Genomic DNA, 17,977 nt, shown 5'->3' on the forward strand with positions numbered 1-17,977 from the left:
CTTTGTATCCTGCAACCTTGCTGAACTTGTTAGTTTTAGTAGCTCTTATGTACATAACATTCCTAAAAATTTTCCACATAACTAATCATGTAATATGTAAATAAAGACAGCTTTATTTCTTCATTTTCAAACTGTATGCCTTTTATTTCTTTTTATTGCCTTATTTGACTGGCTAGATCCAGATCAGCAGACTTCAGTCTGCATGCCAAATCCATCCCACTGCTTATTTTCATAGACTCAAAGCCAAGAACAGTTTTCACATTTTTAAATATTTGAAAGAAAATCAAAGAATACTATTTCATGACACATGAAAATGGTATGAAATTAAAATTTCAATGTCCACAAATAAGGTTTTATTGGAACAGAGACACGGATTCATTTATGTACTATCTATGGCTGCTTTCATGCTATCGCAGCAGAAATCATATGACCCACAAAGCCCAAAATATTTACCATCTGGCCTTTTATAGAAAATTTTGCTGATCCCTGGGCTAGAACCTCTAGAATAATGTTAAGCAGAAGTGAGAACAGACATCTTTCCCTTGTTAATACTTAATCCCTCATATTTGACAGGTTTAAACCATGGATAAGAAACAGCTATTTGGTTTACACTGAAAGCAGGAACATTTACTCAAGGCTCACTTAATATTTGTTTTCCATATATGCATGAATTGCTTCCAGGTTAATACAGAACAAAATCAACTTCACAGTTAATAAAACTAAGACAACAGTATGATATGTAAAATACATATCAAGCCAAATTTTGGAAAGTACATAATAGGTGACAGGAAGTACAGCTGACCCTTAAACAACTGTAGGAGGTTCAACTGAACGGAGGTTAAGGCACCAACACTTGGGACAACTGAAAATCTGCATATAATTTACAGTCAGCCCTCTTTATCCATGGTTCCTCTGTATCCATGCAGCTACAGATGGTATACTACTGTAGTCTTTACTACTGAAAAAGAAACCATGTTTAAGTGAATCTGCACATTTCAAACCCATGTTGTTCAAAGAACTACACAGGAACAGTTTATGATAAAACTTTAAAAACAGTTGGAAAATTTTTTCTGCTTTTTATCCAGTGTAATATATTGAGAAAAACCACTACAATCATCACTTTCTGTAATGAAATATATATAAATGTTTTATCTGTTTCAATAAAAAAAAAAATAACATACCCACAATAATAGGCAGCCATAAGCATATAAGTCAGAACTTGGAGAAGCAGGTTTTCCCATTTTCAACTCAGGTGACAGTAAACTCAAGTCACCAACCATCATGTTCACTGAGGCTCGCTGACTCTACAAAAAATCGGTTAAATATTGGTAGGTTAAATATTTTAGAGACAACACAGTTAAGGTGGCTTTCTGTGTTTAATCAACACCAAAAAAAAGTATTCACTTGAAGTATTTTATTCTCTCTTGCTTTTAAACATTTTTACCCAATTTCCACTATTATAAATTGCTCTCAAAATCGGTCTCATAAACAGTGTCTCATGACAGTGAGACAGACTATGATTACATTTCATATTGTAGACTCAACAGATTAAAAACTAAGAACTAATTGATTCTTTAAGAATTTGGTACTCTTTTTTTTCCAATAAATTTCATAAGGGCAAGAGGCAGTGCTATTTTTTTAATTCTGAAAATTCTAAATAACTTTTAAAAGCCACAAGTCTACAAAGTTACTTTCCTTCCTTACGGACCATTTTCTAAGTCTACCATTTCCAACATGTCAAAGGAAGATCAATGACAAGAACATGAACTCTGGATTCAGACAGATTTTGACTGCAATTCCCACTCTGCCTACTTATTTGCTGTGTGACCTTGGGCTTTAACTAACTCTTTGAGCCTAAAACAATTATTATAAAGGTGACGGTAATCAGATCAGTAATTACCTAGCACATATCACTAAATGTTAATTATCTTCTCCTCCTACTATCTTTATTCTTGAATCTCAGAGTGTGGTCCAAAGACCAGTAGCTACAGTACCACCTGGGAGCTTGTGAGAAATACAGAATCTCCATTCTAGAAATGCTGAATAAAATCTGCATTTTAGTACACTTGAAACATATAATGTTATATACTAATTTTACTTCAATTTCTAAAAACTGCATTTTAACAAGATTCCCAGGAGATTCATATGTACTGTAAAGTCTGAGAAGCAATGTTCTTGACTGCAATTGCTTTTCAAATTACTCTTCCTGTTTAACATCTCAATTTGAGAGTAAGATAAAAAATGGAACAAAAGGTGAATTTAATCAATATTTCAAAGTAAGTAACTTTAAATAAAAGATTACAAACAATGTTTAGAGGGATAATAATAACTGACAAATCAGTATAAAGGGGAAGAATAAAGCTCATGATTCCTAGAGCTGTACAGATGATATGCTCAAAAGGCATATCAACCAAGATCCCTAAGAATTGAGAACTTTTTAAAACTCACAACTCAGTTATTTTTCTTAAGATGTTATCCTAAGTTTCAAATAAATTAATATAAATATTTCAGCAAATCCATTTTGTATAAATCCTTTATAGTTAGAGTTTTACATTTTTATTTTCTCATCTTTTTGAGGTACCATATGAACGCCACTGAAACTACAGACAGGTGGCATTAGCCAATGATTTACAAATGATATATAAAGCATTGTGAGTTCTACTGGTCAAAAGGGAACTCTTCATACACAATAAAATACTGGCAAGGATTCAGAGAAATTGGAATCCTCATATATCCTCATATATCACTGATGAAAGTAAAATGGTGCTGCCACTTTGGAAAACTGCGTGGTTCTTCAAAAAGTGAAACACAGAGTTACCATATAACCCAACAAGTCCACTCCCAAGAAAAGAAAACATATGTCCACACAGAAACTTGTACTAATGTTCATAGTAGCACTGTTCACAACAGTCAAAAAGTGGAAACCCAAATGTCCACAAACTGATGAATGTAAAAACAAAATATGGCATATCCATACAAAAAAAATACTATTTGGGCATTTTTTAAAAGGAATGAAGTTCAGACACATGTTACAACATGAATGAACCTTGAAAACATGCTAAGTGAAATAAGCCAATTGCAAAAGGCCACATATATGACTCTTATCTATAGGAAATGTCCAGTCTAGGCAAATCCATGGAGACAAAGTAGATTAGAGGTTTCCAAGATGCTGAGTAGAGAAGAAAGGGGGAGGGACTGCAAATCGGTATGGGGTTTCTTTTTGAGGGTGATAAAAATGTTCTGGAATTAGACTGTACTGACTGATGCGGACTCTTGTGACTATATTAAAAACTCATACTGAATTGTACATATCGAAATGGGAATTATGTATTAATAAAGCTGTTTTTCTATAAAAGAATTTCTCTCTCGTGATTGTGTATATTTTGAAATTGCTCATTCTACCAAAAAGAAAAAAAAAAGATCACAGTAAGCTCTTTAACTGTTTGATGTTTGTTATCCCTACAAACTGCCTCTTCTGAGATAATATGGCACCAAATTAACAACCAATATAGTTGAACCGACACTTGAACTAAATGTAAAAGCCCAAGGTTCTCTAGTTTCTAAAAATGCTCATTAATCAAAAAACAGCAAAGTATATAAAGCTAAATTTAATCTATTGAGGAGGGCACCAGCAGATGGGGAGAGAGGAGATGGCCTCCTAGTTTTCCTTGTGTACTTCCCAGCAATTAAATGTTTCTTGATGACAATAAAATAATTAATGTTAATGGTGTCAATACCATTGACTGTAATTTCAAGTCGCTCCTAAGACTTATGGTTAAAAAAATATAACGCACAACTTTGGAAATTCTCGTTCCAGGACCTAACTGATAACACATAATTGCTTACACTACATGACACACCATAACTGAGAAGCAAAGATCTTATAATAAATAAGTATATGATATAAAAGTGCTGAACTGCCTAATAATATTAAATCAAGTGTAGAACTTATTTATAAAACCACTATATTTTACCACAGATTTGGTGAAGTCAAAATCTCCAACAATTCCTTGTTCACGGTTTAAAGCAAATACATTGTTCTGATGAAGTGATCCATGAATTATGCCAGCCTTGTGCAATGTATGCAGGCCCTGGGCAACACCTTTCATGACCTTTAAGACTTCCTACAGGTAAGTACACATAAAAGAAGTCAAGAAGTAGACAAATCATTTTAATAGCTGAACCTTTTCTCCAATTACAAGACTCTTCCATAAGTGACTAAAGATTCCTCCAAAAGAACACAGCATAGAAAAGGAATTAAAAGCCAGAAGCTCTGACTATGTAACTGGTGATATCATATACATATGACTTAGAGACTACAGTCTCTAAGAAGACTTGGTTACAAATAAGACCTTATAAAGCATCTAGGAAAAAAAAAAGAGATGAAAACAGTGTTACTGGGTAGGTAAGAATCAGGGCATCCTTTATTGTTATTACTAATTCAAATCTACAATAGAAATTAAAGCTATCACTTAAGTACTTACAATATCAAGTGCTATACCACACAATTTACATACAGCACAGCTTAACAGTTATAAGCATAGGCTTTGGTGCCAAAAAGACCTAATTTCAAGCCCCAACTGTGCCTCTGTTTGCCCTCCATCCTCTGCAACTCATTTTAATCTCTGTAAGCCTCATTTTTCTCATCTGTATATAATGGGATAACTCATGTCACAGGGATGATGTGACAATTAAATAGAATGAGTCAAAATTGTGTATTGTATAAAACATGTAATATGCCCTCAATAAATTTTAGGTGTTATTTTCTCATTTAATACATCCAAGGAAATAAAGTTTTTTACTTACTTCTGAAGTTAAAGGCATACTGGCTTGAACAGCACTCAGGTTTGCCATAGGATAGTATGGAACCATCAGATAAGCCATAGGATCAGACTGAGAAGCAAAAGAGAGAATAAGACTCAAAGTGAAAAATTCTTCAACATATTTTTAGTATGCAGTGATTATACAAGATAACTTTTCTTTATATAAAAAGGAATGAATTATTTCTCCACTGTGCAAAAGCTTTTAAGTTTAATTAGGTCCTATTTATTTTTGCTTTTATTTCTTTTGCCTTGAGAGACTGATCCAAGAAAATACTGCTATGATTTATGTCAAAGAGTGTTTCACCTATGTTCTCTCCTAGGAGTTTTGTAGTTTCATGTCTTACATTTAGGTCTTTAAACCACTTTGAGTTTATTTTTGTATATGGTGTGAGGTAATATTCTAATTCCTTTGTTTTACATGTGGCTGTCCAGCTTTCCCAGCACTACTTGTTAAAGAGACTGTCTAAACTTAAAAGCTTTTGCACAGCAATGGAAAGCATCAACAAAATGAAAAGACAACCTACAAAATGAGAGAAAATATTTGCAAATGATGTGACTGACAAGGGGTTAATATGCAAAATACACAGACAGTTCATACAACTCAATATCCAAAAAAAAAGAAATCATTCAATCAAAAATGAGCAAAAGACTTGAATACACATTTTTCCAAAGACATACAGATGGCTAACAGGCACATACATGAAAAGATGTTCAACATCATTTATTATTAGAGAAATGCAAATCAAAACCACAATATGGTACCACCTCACACCTGCGAGAACAGCTATTTTCAAAATATCTACAAATAACAAATTTTAGAGAGGATGTGGAGAAAAGGGAACCCTTGTACACTGTTGGTGGGAATGTAAATTGGTGAAGCCACTATGGAAAACAGTTCGGAGATTCCCTAAAAAGTAAAAATTGAACTACCATACAATTCAGCAATTCCACTCCTAGGTATATATACAGAAAAAAAAATGAAAACTCTTATTCTAAAAGATACCATGCACCCCCAATGTTCTCAGCAGCACTATTTAACAATAGCCATGTCATGGAAGCAACCCAAACACTGAGCAACAGATGACTGGGTTAAGAAGACATGGTATATTTATATACAATGGAATATTCCTCAGCCATTAAAAAGAATGAAACATTGCCATTTGCAGCAATGGCGATGGACCTACAGAATATTATGCTTAGTGAAATAAGTCAGACAGAGGAAGACAAATACTATATGGTATCACTTTATATGTGGAATCTAAAAAAATAATACAAATAATGTGTATACAAAACAGACTCACAGACATAGAAAACAAACTTGTGGTTACCAAAGAGGAAAGGGAAGGTGGGAGGGACAAATTAGGGGTATAGGATTCACAGATACAAACAATTATATATAAAATAGATAAGCAACAATGATTTACTGTATAGCATGGGGAATTATACCAATTATCTTGTAACTACCAATAATGGAATATAATCTCCAAAAACACTGAATCACTAAATTGTACACCTAAAACTAACACAATATTATAAACCAAATATACACTTCAATTTAAAAAAGGAATAAATTACTTCCCTAAAGTTTGGAGCTAAAACTTACTTTAAATGTTTCCTACAAGAGACTGTCATAAAACTTTACCTTACACAAAAATAGGAACATCAATGGTAGTAACCCAGACTCTTTTTTAGCTTCTCTCCAAGCTCTGTGATAGGCGGCTGCTCTCTGAATTACCCTGGCTTCTGTGTCAACATCCACAGAATAGCCCTTGAACCAAAAAAAGAGGCAATGGTAAATCCAAGATTAAAAATCTCTAATTATACATCACTCCAACTTAACAATTTAGATTTTTACGTAAGTTAAAATATATCTAAATTTATTTTTAATTGTATAAGTACTTTTTCCATCTGCTTTGAATAATAGAAAGGAGCAATTCTACCTGCAACTTAATATACATTTTACAACATGTAGCCACTAAGGCCAAATTAATTATCCTATTATCATGATTAGCAGTTCCCCAGGTCAGTGAAGAGAAGAAATCAAAGAATAGAACATGGTGTTGGCAAAATAGCTGAGATTTTAAAGAGAAATGTAAGAAAAACAAGAATGTAAAAGGCTCTTGGCTAGAATGTAATAAGTTCACCTGAAAAAGGAAAGCAAGTATATCCTATTAAAGACATATATTATTTAGGGAAATGAGGAAGTTTTAAATTCAAAATTAGTTCTGGCAATCAAACTGGAAGCATAATCATCATGTAATTTAGAAAACAAACATGGGTCTTTACTTTCCTGAAAAGTCACACCACCACTTCCCTTTATACTTTTGACTCTCCCACAAGTCCAAATAACTTAGACTTACCTTTAAAAGAATTATCTGCCCGTCAACCTCAGAACATACCAAAGGACGCTTGCTGCTAAGTTCCTTCATGGGCTCAGCATCAAGAAGATCCCTTTCCAAGCTCATAGTAAGAAGACCACCAGAGTTCTAGGTACAAGTTTTTGTTACAGTTGAAGAATCCAAGCAATCCAGCACTTTTAAATAATCAATATAATTAATTACATACTATTAGATGAGTTGTACATCATCAATTCTACTGGAGATATCAATAAAATAAAAATATTTAAAGTTTCGTACTTTTTCTAGTTCCTGGCTCTTGAACTCCTTCCACCCAAAACGTAATCACCATACATTTAATCACTGCTATAGCTCTGTAACAGATTCTGAAAATGACCGGGATTAACCAGACATGCTTCCAAGGAACCCTAATGTTTACTTGGAAAATTTCATGTGACAAATAAAAAGGAGGTTGTAGAATGGGAATAAGAATTCATAAAAGTCATAATTTTTAGACTTCTAACACCTCTGCCTCTGTTTGAAGTGGAATCCTCAAAAGTGAAAATGGCTTTCAAATATTTTTCTACTAAATATTTCTGCTACTTTTTAAAAAGGAGTAATTTTTGCACTAAAACCTGATTATCAATATTTTAAATCAAGCTAAGTTTTAAGACAGTATAGTTTTAGTAAGAGGAGTTGTGAAACTATTTTCTGATTCTTTTTTTAAGCATTGTCAGTATATTTAAGTAATCTACATACATAATCATATATACAATATACATATATATAATAAACATATATTTTATATAAGTAATCCACAATATATAACCATACACATACACACACACACACAAACACACAAACAAACCCTACAGGGGTTTCCTAAGTATACATAATGGTTAAACATCTCAAAATAATTAAAGGCATCCATAAGCCATGACTCAAAACCTTTTATAATCTTCCACAATGAAACAGATTAGCATATTTTCTTAATAAATTTTCAAGTCCTATATAGCACCATATATTTACTCACCCATCCTACAAGAGACAGTCTCTAAGCAAGAGTTAAATAACTGCAAGGAAAATCCCACATTATTTTAAAGTCTAATCTGGAAAGATTATACAGTAACTGCTTTAACAATTTAAGGAACTTTAGTCTTACACATTTATAAGTTCACAAGCCTATTTGAACATCTCTTTCTGTACTATATTTACACTATTATCATGGACTAATGACAACGTTAAAGAATAAATATCTCATCTAGTCCCTCATTCCTAGCAGGGAATATAAAACACAGAGCTACCAGAATCTGCTAAAAGCCAGAGTTTACCTGCTCCATACTGTCCTTCTGTCTAATACACTGATCTCCTAGGCTTTGGATCCTGTCTGCCTAGAAAACCATACCCACATCAGCAGCTCTACCTTAACCAGATTCTCTGGAATTGTCTTCCCAGCCTACTTTAACTTAAAAAATACATTCTGTTTAAATTCCTCATGACTATCAGTGTCCTGCTTTCATTCTAACTCTTGGAATAGCAGCTAAAACTGCTTTACCATTTCAAAAAAATAAACACCTGTAATTCAAATAAGTTCCATGCAATATAGTAAGTGGGTATAAGGAAAAGGGAAAACATAGAAAAACATGAAAATTAATATAAAAATTTAAAAATAGATTGCAAGCATTAAAGACAGTCTTGAGGAAAAGTTCTAATAATACCAAGAAATCATTCATCATGGATGTTATTAAAGTAAGGATATTATTAACTTAACACTGACACAGAATTTTAACATCATCACTTCAATACTCTCTGCAGAGTAGTAATTCACAGGGGAAACAAAGCTTACCATGTACTTAAGTAACCCTATTTCAGGATGAAGCAGAGGAAGCTCAGGGAACCATTTCTGCACCAAACTATTCAGCTTCTCCTAAATTTAAAAAATACCTTCATTATTATAGTTCAATGTATATTCAACTGTCACATGTTATTATCTCCCTTATTATATATCTAACAAGATACATAATCTAACAAGATACACAATCTCATAAAGTATATAATCACTGATTCCACTACAAGAAATACCAAATGAAAACCAAGAGTCATCTTAGATGTAAACTACCATCTTACTAACAGAAGAAAAACTTGATTACCAATTTTTAGCTTGCTATATATATATATATATATATATATATATATACACATATATATGCACAAAAATCTTGCCTAAGGTCAAAGTCTACACTCATTTCCAAGCTAAAATGAAAAAGTGTGATGAAAAACTAATGTATCATAAAATTGTCACTATTTTAAAATAATGGCTGTTTCATTTAGGAAGAAAAAAATCATAGAAGTCTTGAGAGAAAAAATAAACAAGCAGCTCTACAAAAGCTACTGTGAAGCAAATGTGAAAACTGAGAATCCCTAGAAAAGTCATTTATCATGTTTATTCAGTAAAACTTCTAGACAATTATCAAGTTCTTGGGAGATAGCTATGTTATCCAAGGTTCATATGGTGAACAATGAAGTACACAAAGTCAGATAAGTTTGCTGAATAATGCATAACACTTAAATGCCTAATATTTTCATAGTATTTTTATTTTCGGAGCACTGTTTCTTATCTTACTTCTTTCCCATAACATCCCTGAAACATAAAATACAATATTCTTTCCATTTCAAAGAGAAAATATCCTCACTGACTCTCCCAAAGTCACAAAAATTAGTGGTAGAATGGAGACTTAAAGGTGTAACTTTCCCCAAAAGCAAGTAGTTTTATTTTGTTACATTCTTCAAGTAAATTATGGTGCCCATTAATGTTTTCATTGCTGTTTTATGCTAAAATGATATTCAGGTAGATTTTAATAAAGGAACAAATCTTTAGGCTTTATGTTAAACAGAAAACAAGCAATATGCAAAAGTGTGTTTGTACTATAATCTCAATTCTTACAAAAACAAGCAGAAAGAAGACCAATAGAAAGTTAAGTCAAAAGTTAAATGTGATTATACTACTGTCACCACTGAGTCAGAAAAGTTATAGGTGATGTTTTTTCTTCTTTGTAATTTTCTGTAATTTTCATATTTGGTACAATGGTTATGAATTTTTTGTCATCAGAAACTACTTTCTAAATTCACATAAACATTACTATGCCAACATAATGCCAATATAATCTCTAGCCTTGTGATTATAGCACACTTCATAAAATGGATGTCTGAATTCAATTTCTAGAGTAAAAACTAATTGAAAATTTCAAAGAATCAAACACTTACATATTCCTCCTGCTCATGATAAATTTCCTGAAAGACACTACTGCGCAATTGAGTTACTTCTTGTTTTATTTTCTCAATCTCAGATTCATCATGGTCATCAGACTTTAATCAGAAAGAAAAAAGTGATCTTACAAGCTTATTAAAGTAGACTGAAAACAAGTCTTCTTACTAAGAATTAATGGAAGTTCTACAGCAAATCAGTCTGTCTGATTTCTATGTATCCTCTATACCTAGCACATAACAGAACCTCATAGCACTGGTCAAATTAACATTTATTAGTATATTCTAACACTGACTTTGCCAAAACCTACAAAAAGAAATTATAAAATAAAGTCATAAAATCAATTACATAGATTTTTCTTGTCTCTTAATTTGCTGTAGATTTTCTCTAAGATGATCAACTGCCACCATAAAGTAAATGTCAAGAATAGGAACCAGAATGCAATTAAATTCCCTGGAATTGTTTTCTACATAAGATTTTATTTTTTAAAAATTAGTAAATGTGTAGCATGTCTACTAGAGGAAAGACAATGGAGGACCCACAAAGGCTCTATGAAACTCTAATGATAATAAATAAGCCATCTTAAAAGGTACATGTTTTCAAAGTTAAACTATTAAATTAGCTCCACTCCATGCTTAAATGCTCCAAAGATGAAGAAAGCTAATTCAAGTTAGATTAAGATATAATGTAAATCCCTTTTATAGATTAATCAAATCCTTAAGGGAACACAAAAAATTACCAGTTTATTCACAAAGTTTCGAGCCTAAAGAAGGAGATTAGTCCAGTTTAAAGTGTCCTAATTCTTCCAGTTCTATTATAACATGAAAACAACTTAAAATATTTGCAAGAAATAGTATGTCCAGCTCTTAAAAAGAGGGTTAACAAAAGACATCATGATCTTTAAAGTACTTTATGACCAAATTCTACTTTGGTAGAGTACTCCATCAACTTGCAGCATGAGGTAGGCTTGTATATAATAAACACATATTATAAAATTTACAAACATAGAGGAAAATAAGATAAAATATATAAAACAAAATGTGAATAATTTTAAAGTGTATTTATGCATTACTTTCATGAAGCAGAGCCTAAGTAAAATGAGCTACATATGAAGTTCAGTAAGAACCATTTCCTTACTTCTTCCAAATTATTCTTTTCAACCAATTTCCATCTCAGTCGAGCCTTTAAGCTTTTCAGTGTTTTTTTAATGGACAGCAAATGATCCACATTGGGGCTCTTATTTAAATATTCAGTAATCTGCTTCTTAAACTAAGAGAGAAAGAATTGGTACATTTTCAACATGAAGACAACAATATTTATTGAACAGTCACTTTTTGACCACTTATTATTTCTCTATTTATATTCAACTAGCATTTTACTGAGTTCAGACTGAAATAAGAAATTCTACAATTTTCAAGAAGCCAATTCTACCCTAACTTCTTAATTATCCACATATCTATTTAGAAGAATATTCATTCCAGCAGTCAAAGGAGCAAAGGTAAGAAATATTTTAAGCTGAGACACACAGTGAGATGTGCTTTGCTACAGAGAATGCAAACTGGAATTTCTAGTGAGAATGTAAATTGAAATTATCTTTCCCAAAAGTGGTCTGACAATATGTATCAAGTTTTAAGAACATTCCTTTTGACTTAGTAATTCACAATTTTTAGACATCTCTTTGAGGAAATACACACACAAAATTATGTACAAAGATTACATACAGTGTTATTTATAATTTAAAAATACAGAAGTAACCTTAACATCTAATACAGATGAAAGGTTAAGTTATACTGTATATCTATGCAGAAATGATGTTTAGTCACTCAAAATGAATCATTAATCTTATGGGAAAATGTTCATAATACATCATTAGATGAAGAAAATATTTTCAAAACAGCTTACAAAATGATGCAATGCACCTAACATTCATACATACATATAAGTCACCATCCAAAAAGGAAATACTCTGAAACTAGAGGAAGTATCTCTTAGACTAAGGGGATTATAATTAATGTCTATTTCTTCTTCTTATCTTACTGTATAAAGCAAACTTTCTGCTATAAACTTGTCCTGACAGAAAGAAAATGATAAAAGTTATGTTTCAAAGAACATGATAAAATCAAAAATTTAAGACAAAAAAATCTCAATATACTTACATTAATGAAATTATCATTTCCATTTAATGGTGAATTTAATTATATACCAGCTAACAATGGCTATAGTGTCTTTTTAGCAATAATAAATAATTTACACACTGGATATTAAACTACTTGATAGAAATTTAAGTATTAAAAATTCAAAGCATCAATATATAAGACCAACAATATAAAGCATAATCCAACCTCAACACTGTCCTTGTACTTGGACTGTACTGAGGCAATAAGCCTTTCTTCTGAATGGATCTTTTGTAAAACTTGACTGTATGTATTTGAAATAATCTCCTTGTCTGCAGCACCTTGTTCCTAAATGAAATTACACACATAGAATTATATAAAAAGGAGTATTCAAAATAGTTAAAACCTTCAGTAACAATGGATAAACTTCAAAATGATACCTTCAACAAATTTCTGTATCTATATCAGAATATTTCTTAAACATAAATCTTTTTCTAGAGAAAAGAGAGATTGATGTCAAAAATATTCATACGGGAAATTTTATTCCCATAACATTATTATTGTTAAAGCTATCTGGAGTATAGTGTTAAAGGAAATCAGGGATATGACAACACTAAATATAAGAACTAAACAATATATAAAACTTCAACACTTCAAATTAGTTTTAGAAATCACCTATTAACAACTACTTCTAAAATCAAGCCTGAAAAAAATCATCTAAATAAGGACTATTTGACACTGGGAAATACAGCAATGAGTCTGTATTTTTAAACGCCAATCTAAATAAAATCACAAAAGGTAAAAACAAGCAAAATAGAGAACCACTGATATTTTGATAAGCAGCCTGAAAAACTGGGAGAGTCCCAGTAAGCAATATTAACATTACAAAGTACTCTTGAGGAGCTATACTAATTTTTAACTTCACACAGCAATAGACAATATACACAGCAGGGGAAGGGAGCTATTAGTCAATCTTGTGTATCCACTTCCAAGAGCTCTCTCAGCTTTTATTTCAAGTGTTCTCAAACTCTGAAGAATCTTATCTTATAGTCACTGGGTATGATGGACTCAAGAATCAAATGCTACAGAAAGCTGATAGATTCAGATTAAGAGGAGTTTTTTTCCTGAAATTAAATATTAGATTTTATTATTTTTTAATGTGAAATATCCTATTAAAATAGAAATATCATCCTGTGGAATAAGACTTCTCATTGTGTTTGGATTAGAACTTGACAGTGTTACATTTCAAACAGACCTTTAAGAGGAAAGCTAAGACCAGTCTTAACACACTCAAACTAGCAGGTAAAATCATTTTGCTTCAAAGGAAGCAATAATAAAGAATATCAATACTCACAATCAGAGATATCTCCAGCTCTTTGCAGACACTTGACTCAGTCTTCTCTAGGATTTCATCAATATTATCAATTGTGTCTTCAGTCAGCGATTCTTCCACAGATAGATCAAAGGCCTCATTTGCAAAAACAGAAACACGAAGTATCTCATTTAATTACTTCAATTAATGTTGTGTCCTTATACTAGGAGTAGGGCATTAGCCTATGAATTGGGCAATGTGGGGGAAATAAACACAAGAAAGATAAAATACTGCCCTCATAAAACTTAGGCACCAGAAATGAAAAGATATACACACATCACACACCTAAAGAAAAAGCAGATTTCTATTAAGGTAATTAACGGCTAAGAGAGATGAGAGGGCAATACAGTGGAAAAGCATGAGAAAAATCAGGAATAAGACCAAGATGTTTTGGGGGCATTGTAAAAGAGGCCATGTGACCAAAACCAGTAAACAACCTTGACTACTCAGGTGGCAACTTTAAATTTGGCACGTAGTGGGCAGACAATGTCAGCCTTTGCGTAAGGAAGGGGGTATGGTTACACCTGGTACTTACTGATGACCCACAAGCATTTAGGAATCTGAAGATTAAAAGTTAAAGATTAAACCCCAATAGTTTCCTTCTCATTAGGAAAACTAAGGTACTATCTATCAGGAAATAGACTTTATAACAAGGTGTTAAACAGAATAAAATCAGAGGCCCAAACTGCAATATAGAACATAAAGGTCACAAGTAGTCACTTTGATTTCAGAGGTTCAGATTTGTGATTATGAAGATCTAAGTATGAAAAACAGTTATGGAAATGAAAGAAAAGGTTAACAGCTAACCAACCTAAACAGAAAGACAATTATGATCAAAGCAAAAAAAGACAAAGAAATAACTTAGTTATATTAATGTATACATAAGAAAATACTAAAAATGAAGAGCTCTAGAAGTAGATGAAGATTAAAGGTATTTTTCCCAAAACAAAGCTAGAAATGTTTATTTGGAAATCTCTCACATAGAAAGATAAATACCACCATGGGTGCCCCTGCAAGAGCTCAGGAAGTTGTAAAGCAAACAGAATAGAGAATCAATAAGAGAAACAAGGCAAAATTTAATTAGGGTTTTGAGTACACTACAGAAAACCAACCACATGCCCCCAAGCCTTCTGGGAAATTACATGGTGTTTTCACAATAATAAATAAGAACTAAAAAAAATTATATACAAAACATCTTTTCTAACATCTAATATCAATTGAGACTAATAATCCCCAATTATTTTAGGTATCTTTAAGATACTGAAGATAACTAAAACTTAAAAGACCTAAACAAACACTACCACACATCATTTTAAGCATGAAGTTAGTTAACATTAGTTCGCCAACTAATGTTAAAAAAAATGTCTTTATAAAATAAAGAAGTTTCTTCTGTATAACACAGGGAACTATATTCAATATCTTATAGTAACCTATAATGAAAAAGGATATGAAAATGAATATATGTATGTATGTGTATGACTAAAACATTATGCTGTACACCAGAAATTGACACATTGTAAATTATACTTCAATTTAAAAAGTATGTCTTGCTAAAAAAGAAACCAAAAAAAAAGAGGAAAGCTGTCTACCCTCTAAGGCATATACCCTTATCTCTACACTACAGCTATAAAACATACACTACACTTGTATAAACTCCACTGATACTATCTTACATCTATAGCTTAATTTAAGTTGTTTTCAATCCTATTGCTCTACACCCTAAACAGAGAACATAACTATGTAAATCTCTCACTTTTCCATCCCAGCATTCTCATTCATGTTTTCTCTCTCTCTCACTCTCTCTCTCTCTCTTTCTCTCTGTCTCTCTCTCAGAAAAGAGGTAAACTACATGTGGGAAGTTGAAAAATATATGTTCCCTGCTTTATGCTATGACACCACCAGGCAACAGCTCTTGTTACCTTTAAGGTACTCTGGAACCACGCTGTAAGATGTTGTAGAGAAACCTCTGTTTCACTTCTAACATTGGTGAATTCCTCTCTTTTATTACACTTCCAGTCATAAAATTTCTTAAGTATTTCTTCAGAGTCTGTCCCTTTGGCCTGTCCATATACTGCTTCTAAAGAGGTTGACAAATCCTGCCGAGAGATATTTCTGTTTATTAAAGTTTATCAACTTTAGATTAGGATTCAAGCACCATATTCGAATCTAAGAGACAAAGAAGTAGTATGTTGAATCCTTATCTTTGAGCATTTTATAAATAAAACTTAGAATAATTAGACATAAAAGCATAAAACTACCTAGAAGGTGATTTATTTGGACTATAATAGTACAAGTTCGTTAAGTGAATTAAGATTACAAATTCTTTGTACTTAGATTTTTAATTAAGTAGAAATTACCCTCATTTCTCTGACTTTAAGAATCGCTACTGTTTTGCCCTAACATGGAAGTTTCTAAGAGTTACTGCTAAATAAAAATAAACACACCAAAATACAGAAATAATTCCAATTAAGGAAAGACACTGAGCATATATACGCACTTAAAAGCATTTCTGAAAAGGACTGAAAGAGACAAGAGAGATTGATGGCTCTATCAATCAGACTCTAGAAATGTCACAGAGATAAGAGGAAAACTTAACAGATTCCAGAAATTGTTATCACAAAACTCTGAGAAACCCTTGGAAACAAAGAGGATGACTGGTGCTTAGCACTGAATGAATACAATCACTGCAAGTGGGAGAAGACCTGTACCACAGCAGAGAATAACCTGAGGGAAAAGACAGCTTTCTTCATATGCCTTTCCCTCTCCCTCACACTGGGCAGGAAAGCAGCAGCACAAGCAAGAGGCAGTGGGTTTACACAACAACAGCTAATGAACCTAGATGAGGCAAAACTTGATAACCAGTAAAGAAAAGAGCTGACCAAGCATTCTCTTTTCTTCCCTTTTCCCCGAATACCCGGTAGCATTTACAACTAAGGGTGGTAGCCCCTGGAAAAGAACAAAAGCTGGGGCAGAGGGACCGGGAGGTCCTCGGAAGAGTAAGATCATCTAGAAGAGAAGCCAACAGGAAGTAGTTGAGCCCAGACTGCAGCCCTAGAAGTTCTGAGAAACAACCTCATCCTATTCCCTAAACCAACCTAAAGTCTCTGAAGTTATGGTCCAAGCCTTCACCCCTGCCTAGGTCCCTCTATCACCCTATCACATACATACACAATAGTACACTAAGAAAGTTTATAGTTCTTCAAGAGAATATGAGATCTTGACGGGAAGTACACAGGAGGATGAAACGAGTGAAAAATACAAGCACTCTGAAAGAAATATGACAAACAAAGCTACCTCATAAAAAAAAAGCAAAAGCAGTAGCCCAGATAACAGCAAGAACTCAAAATAAGCATAATAAATATTCTCAAAAAAATAAAGAATATTGGGAACATTAAGAAAAACCAAGTAGTTATAAATAATAACCAACTGAAATTTTTAGGTAAGAAAGAAATAATTTTTGAAACAAAGAACACAGTGGATTGGTTAAGCAGCAGAAGAAATACAGTTAGAAAACCAGTTAGTGACTAGGTCGTTAAGTCAAGGATCCCTCAAAAAAGACACAGAAAGGGATAAAAGGATAGAAAAAAGATGGATGAACAATTAAAATACACAGAAAATGTAAGTTTAAATATCCATCTAAAAAAATTCCAGAATGAGAGAAAAAGTAAATGAGGTAAGAAAGGGGAGGGAGAACAGTATCTTAAGAAATAATTATCAAATATTTCCTAGACTTAAAGATATACAACCTCAAACTGAATTGACTCAGATTAAATCTAAACAAATGTTTTAGTACAATTTAGGAACAAAGTCAAGAGAAAATGTGAAAGCTTCCAGGGTGGAAAAAGATCAAAGAAGAACAAAAATCAGACTCATATCAACAACTACAGAAATAAGAAAACAATGGATTATTACCGTCAAATGTCTTAAGGGAAAATGACCTTTGGACATAATATTTTATAGCCAACTAAACAATTGTGTAAAGAGCTTAAATGTTTAAACTATTTAAATAAGATAACCTGTGGGACATTTAATATCTCAAAAGTCAACCACACAAAGCCCTCTTTGAA

At 32.4% G+C, this 17,977-nt stretch overlaps 1 protein-coding gene across 1 annotated transcript in view; it reads right to left on the minus strand.

The window, feature by feature from the left end:
• Positions 1 to 17,977, minus strand: part of STK31 (serine/threonine kinase 31) — a 65,088-nt gene that overhangs the window by 15,412 nt on the left and 31,699 nt on the right. Inside the window, 11 exon segments of the mRNA XM_032483849.1 lie at positions 1,182 to 1,304; positions 3,975 to 4,124; positions 4,807 to 4,893; positions 6,466 to 6,591; positions 7,184 to 7,309; positions 9,006 to 9,086; positions 10,424 to 10,525; positions 11,562 to 11,693; positions 12,767 to 12,886; positions 13,893 to 14,006; positions 15,830 to 16,006. Coding sequence (XP_032339740.1) covers positions 1,182 to 1,304; positions 3,975 to 4,124; positions 4,807 to 4,893; positions 6,466 to 6,591; positions 7,184 to 7,309; positions 9,006 to 9,086; positions 10,424 to 10,525; positions 11,562 to 11,693; positions 12,767 to 12,886; positions 13,893 to 14,006; positions 15,830 to 16,006 — 1,338 coding nt within the window.

The sequence above is a fragment of the Camelus ferus genome, chromosome 7 (genome assembly GCF_009834535.1).
Source record: "Camelus ferus isolate YT-003-E chromosome 7, BCGSAC_Cfer_1.0, whole genome shotgun sequence".
In the NCBI taxonomy this organism is placed as follows: Eukaryota; Metazoa; Chordata; class Mammalia; order Artiodactyla; family Camelidae; genus Camelus; species Camelus ferus.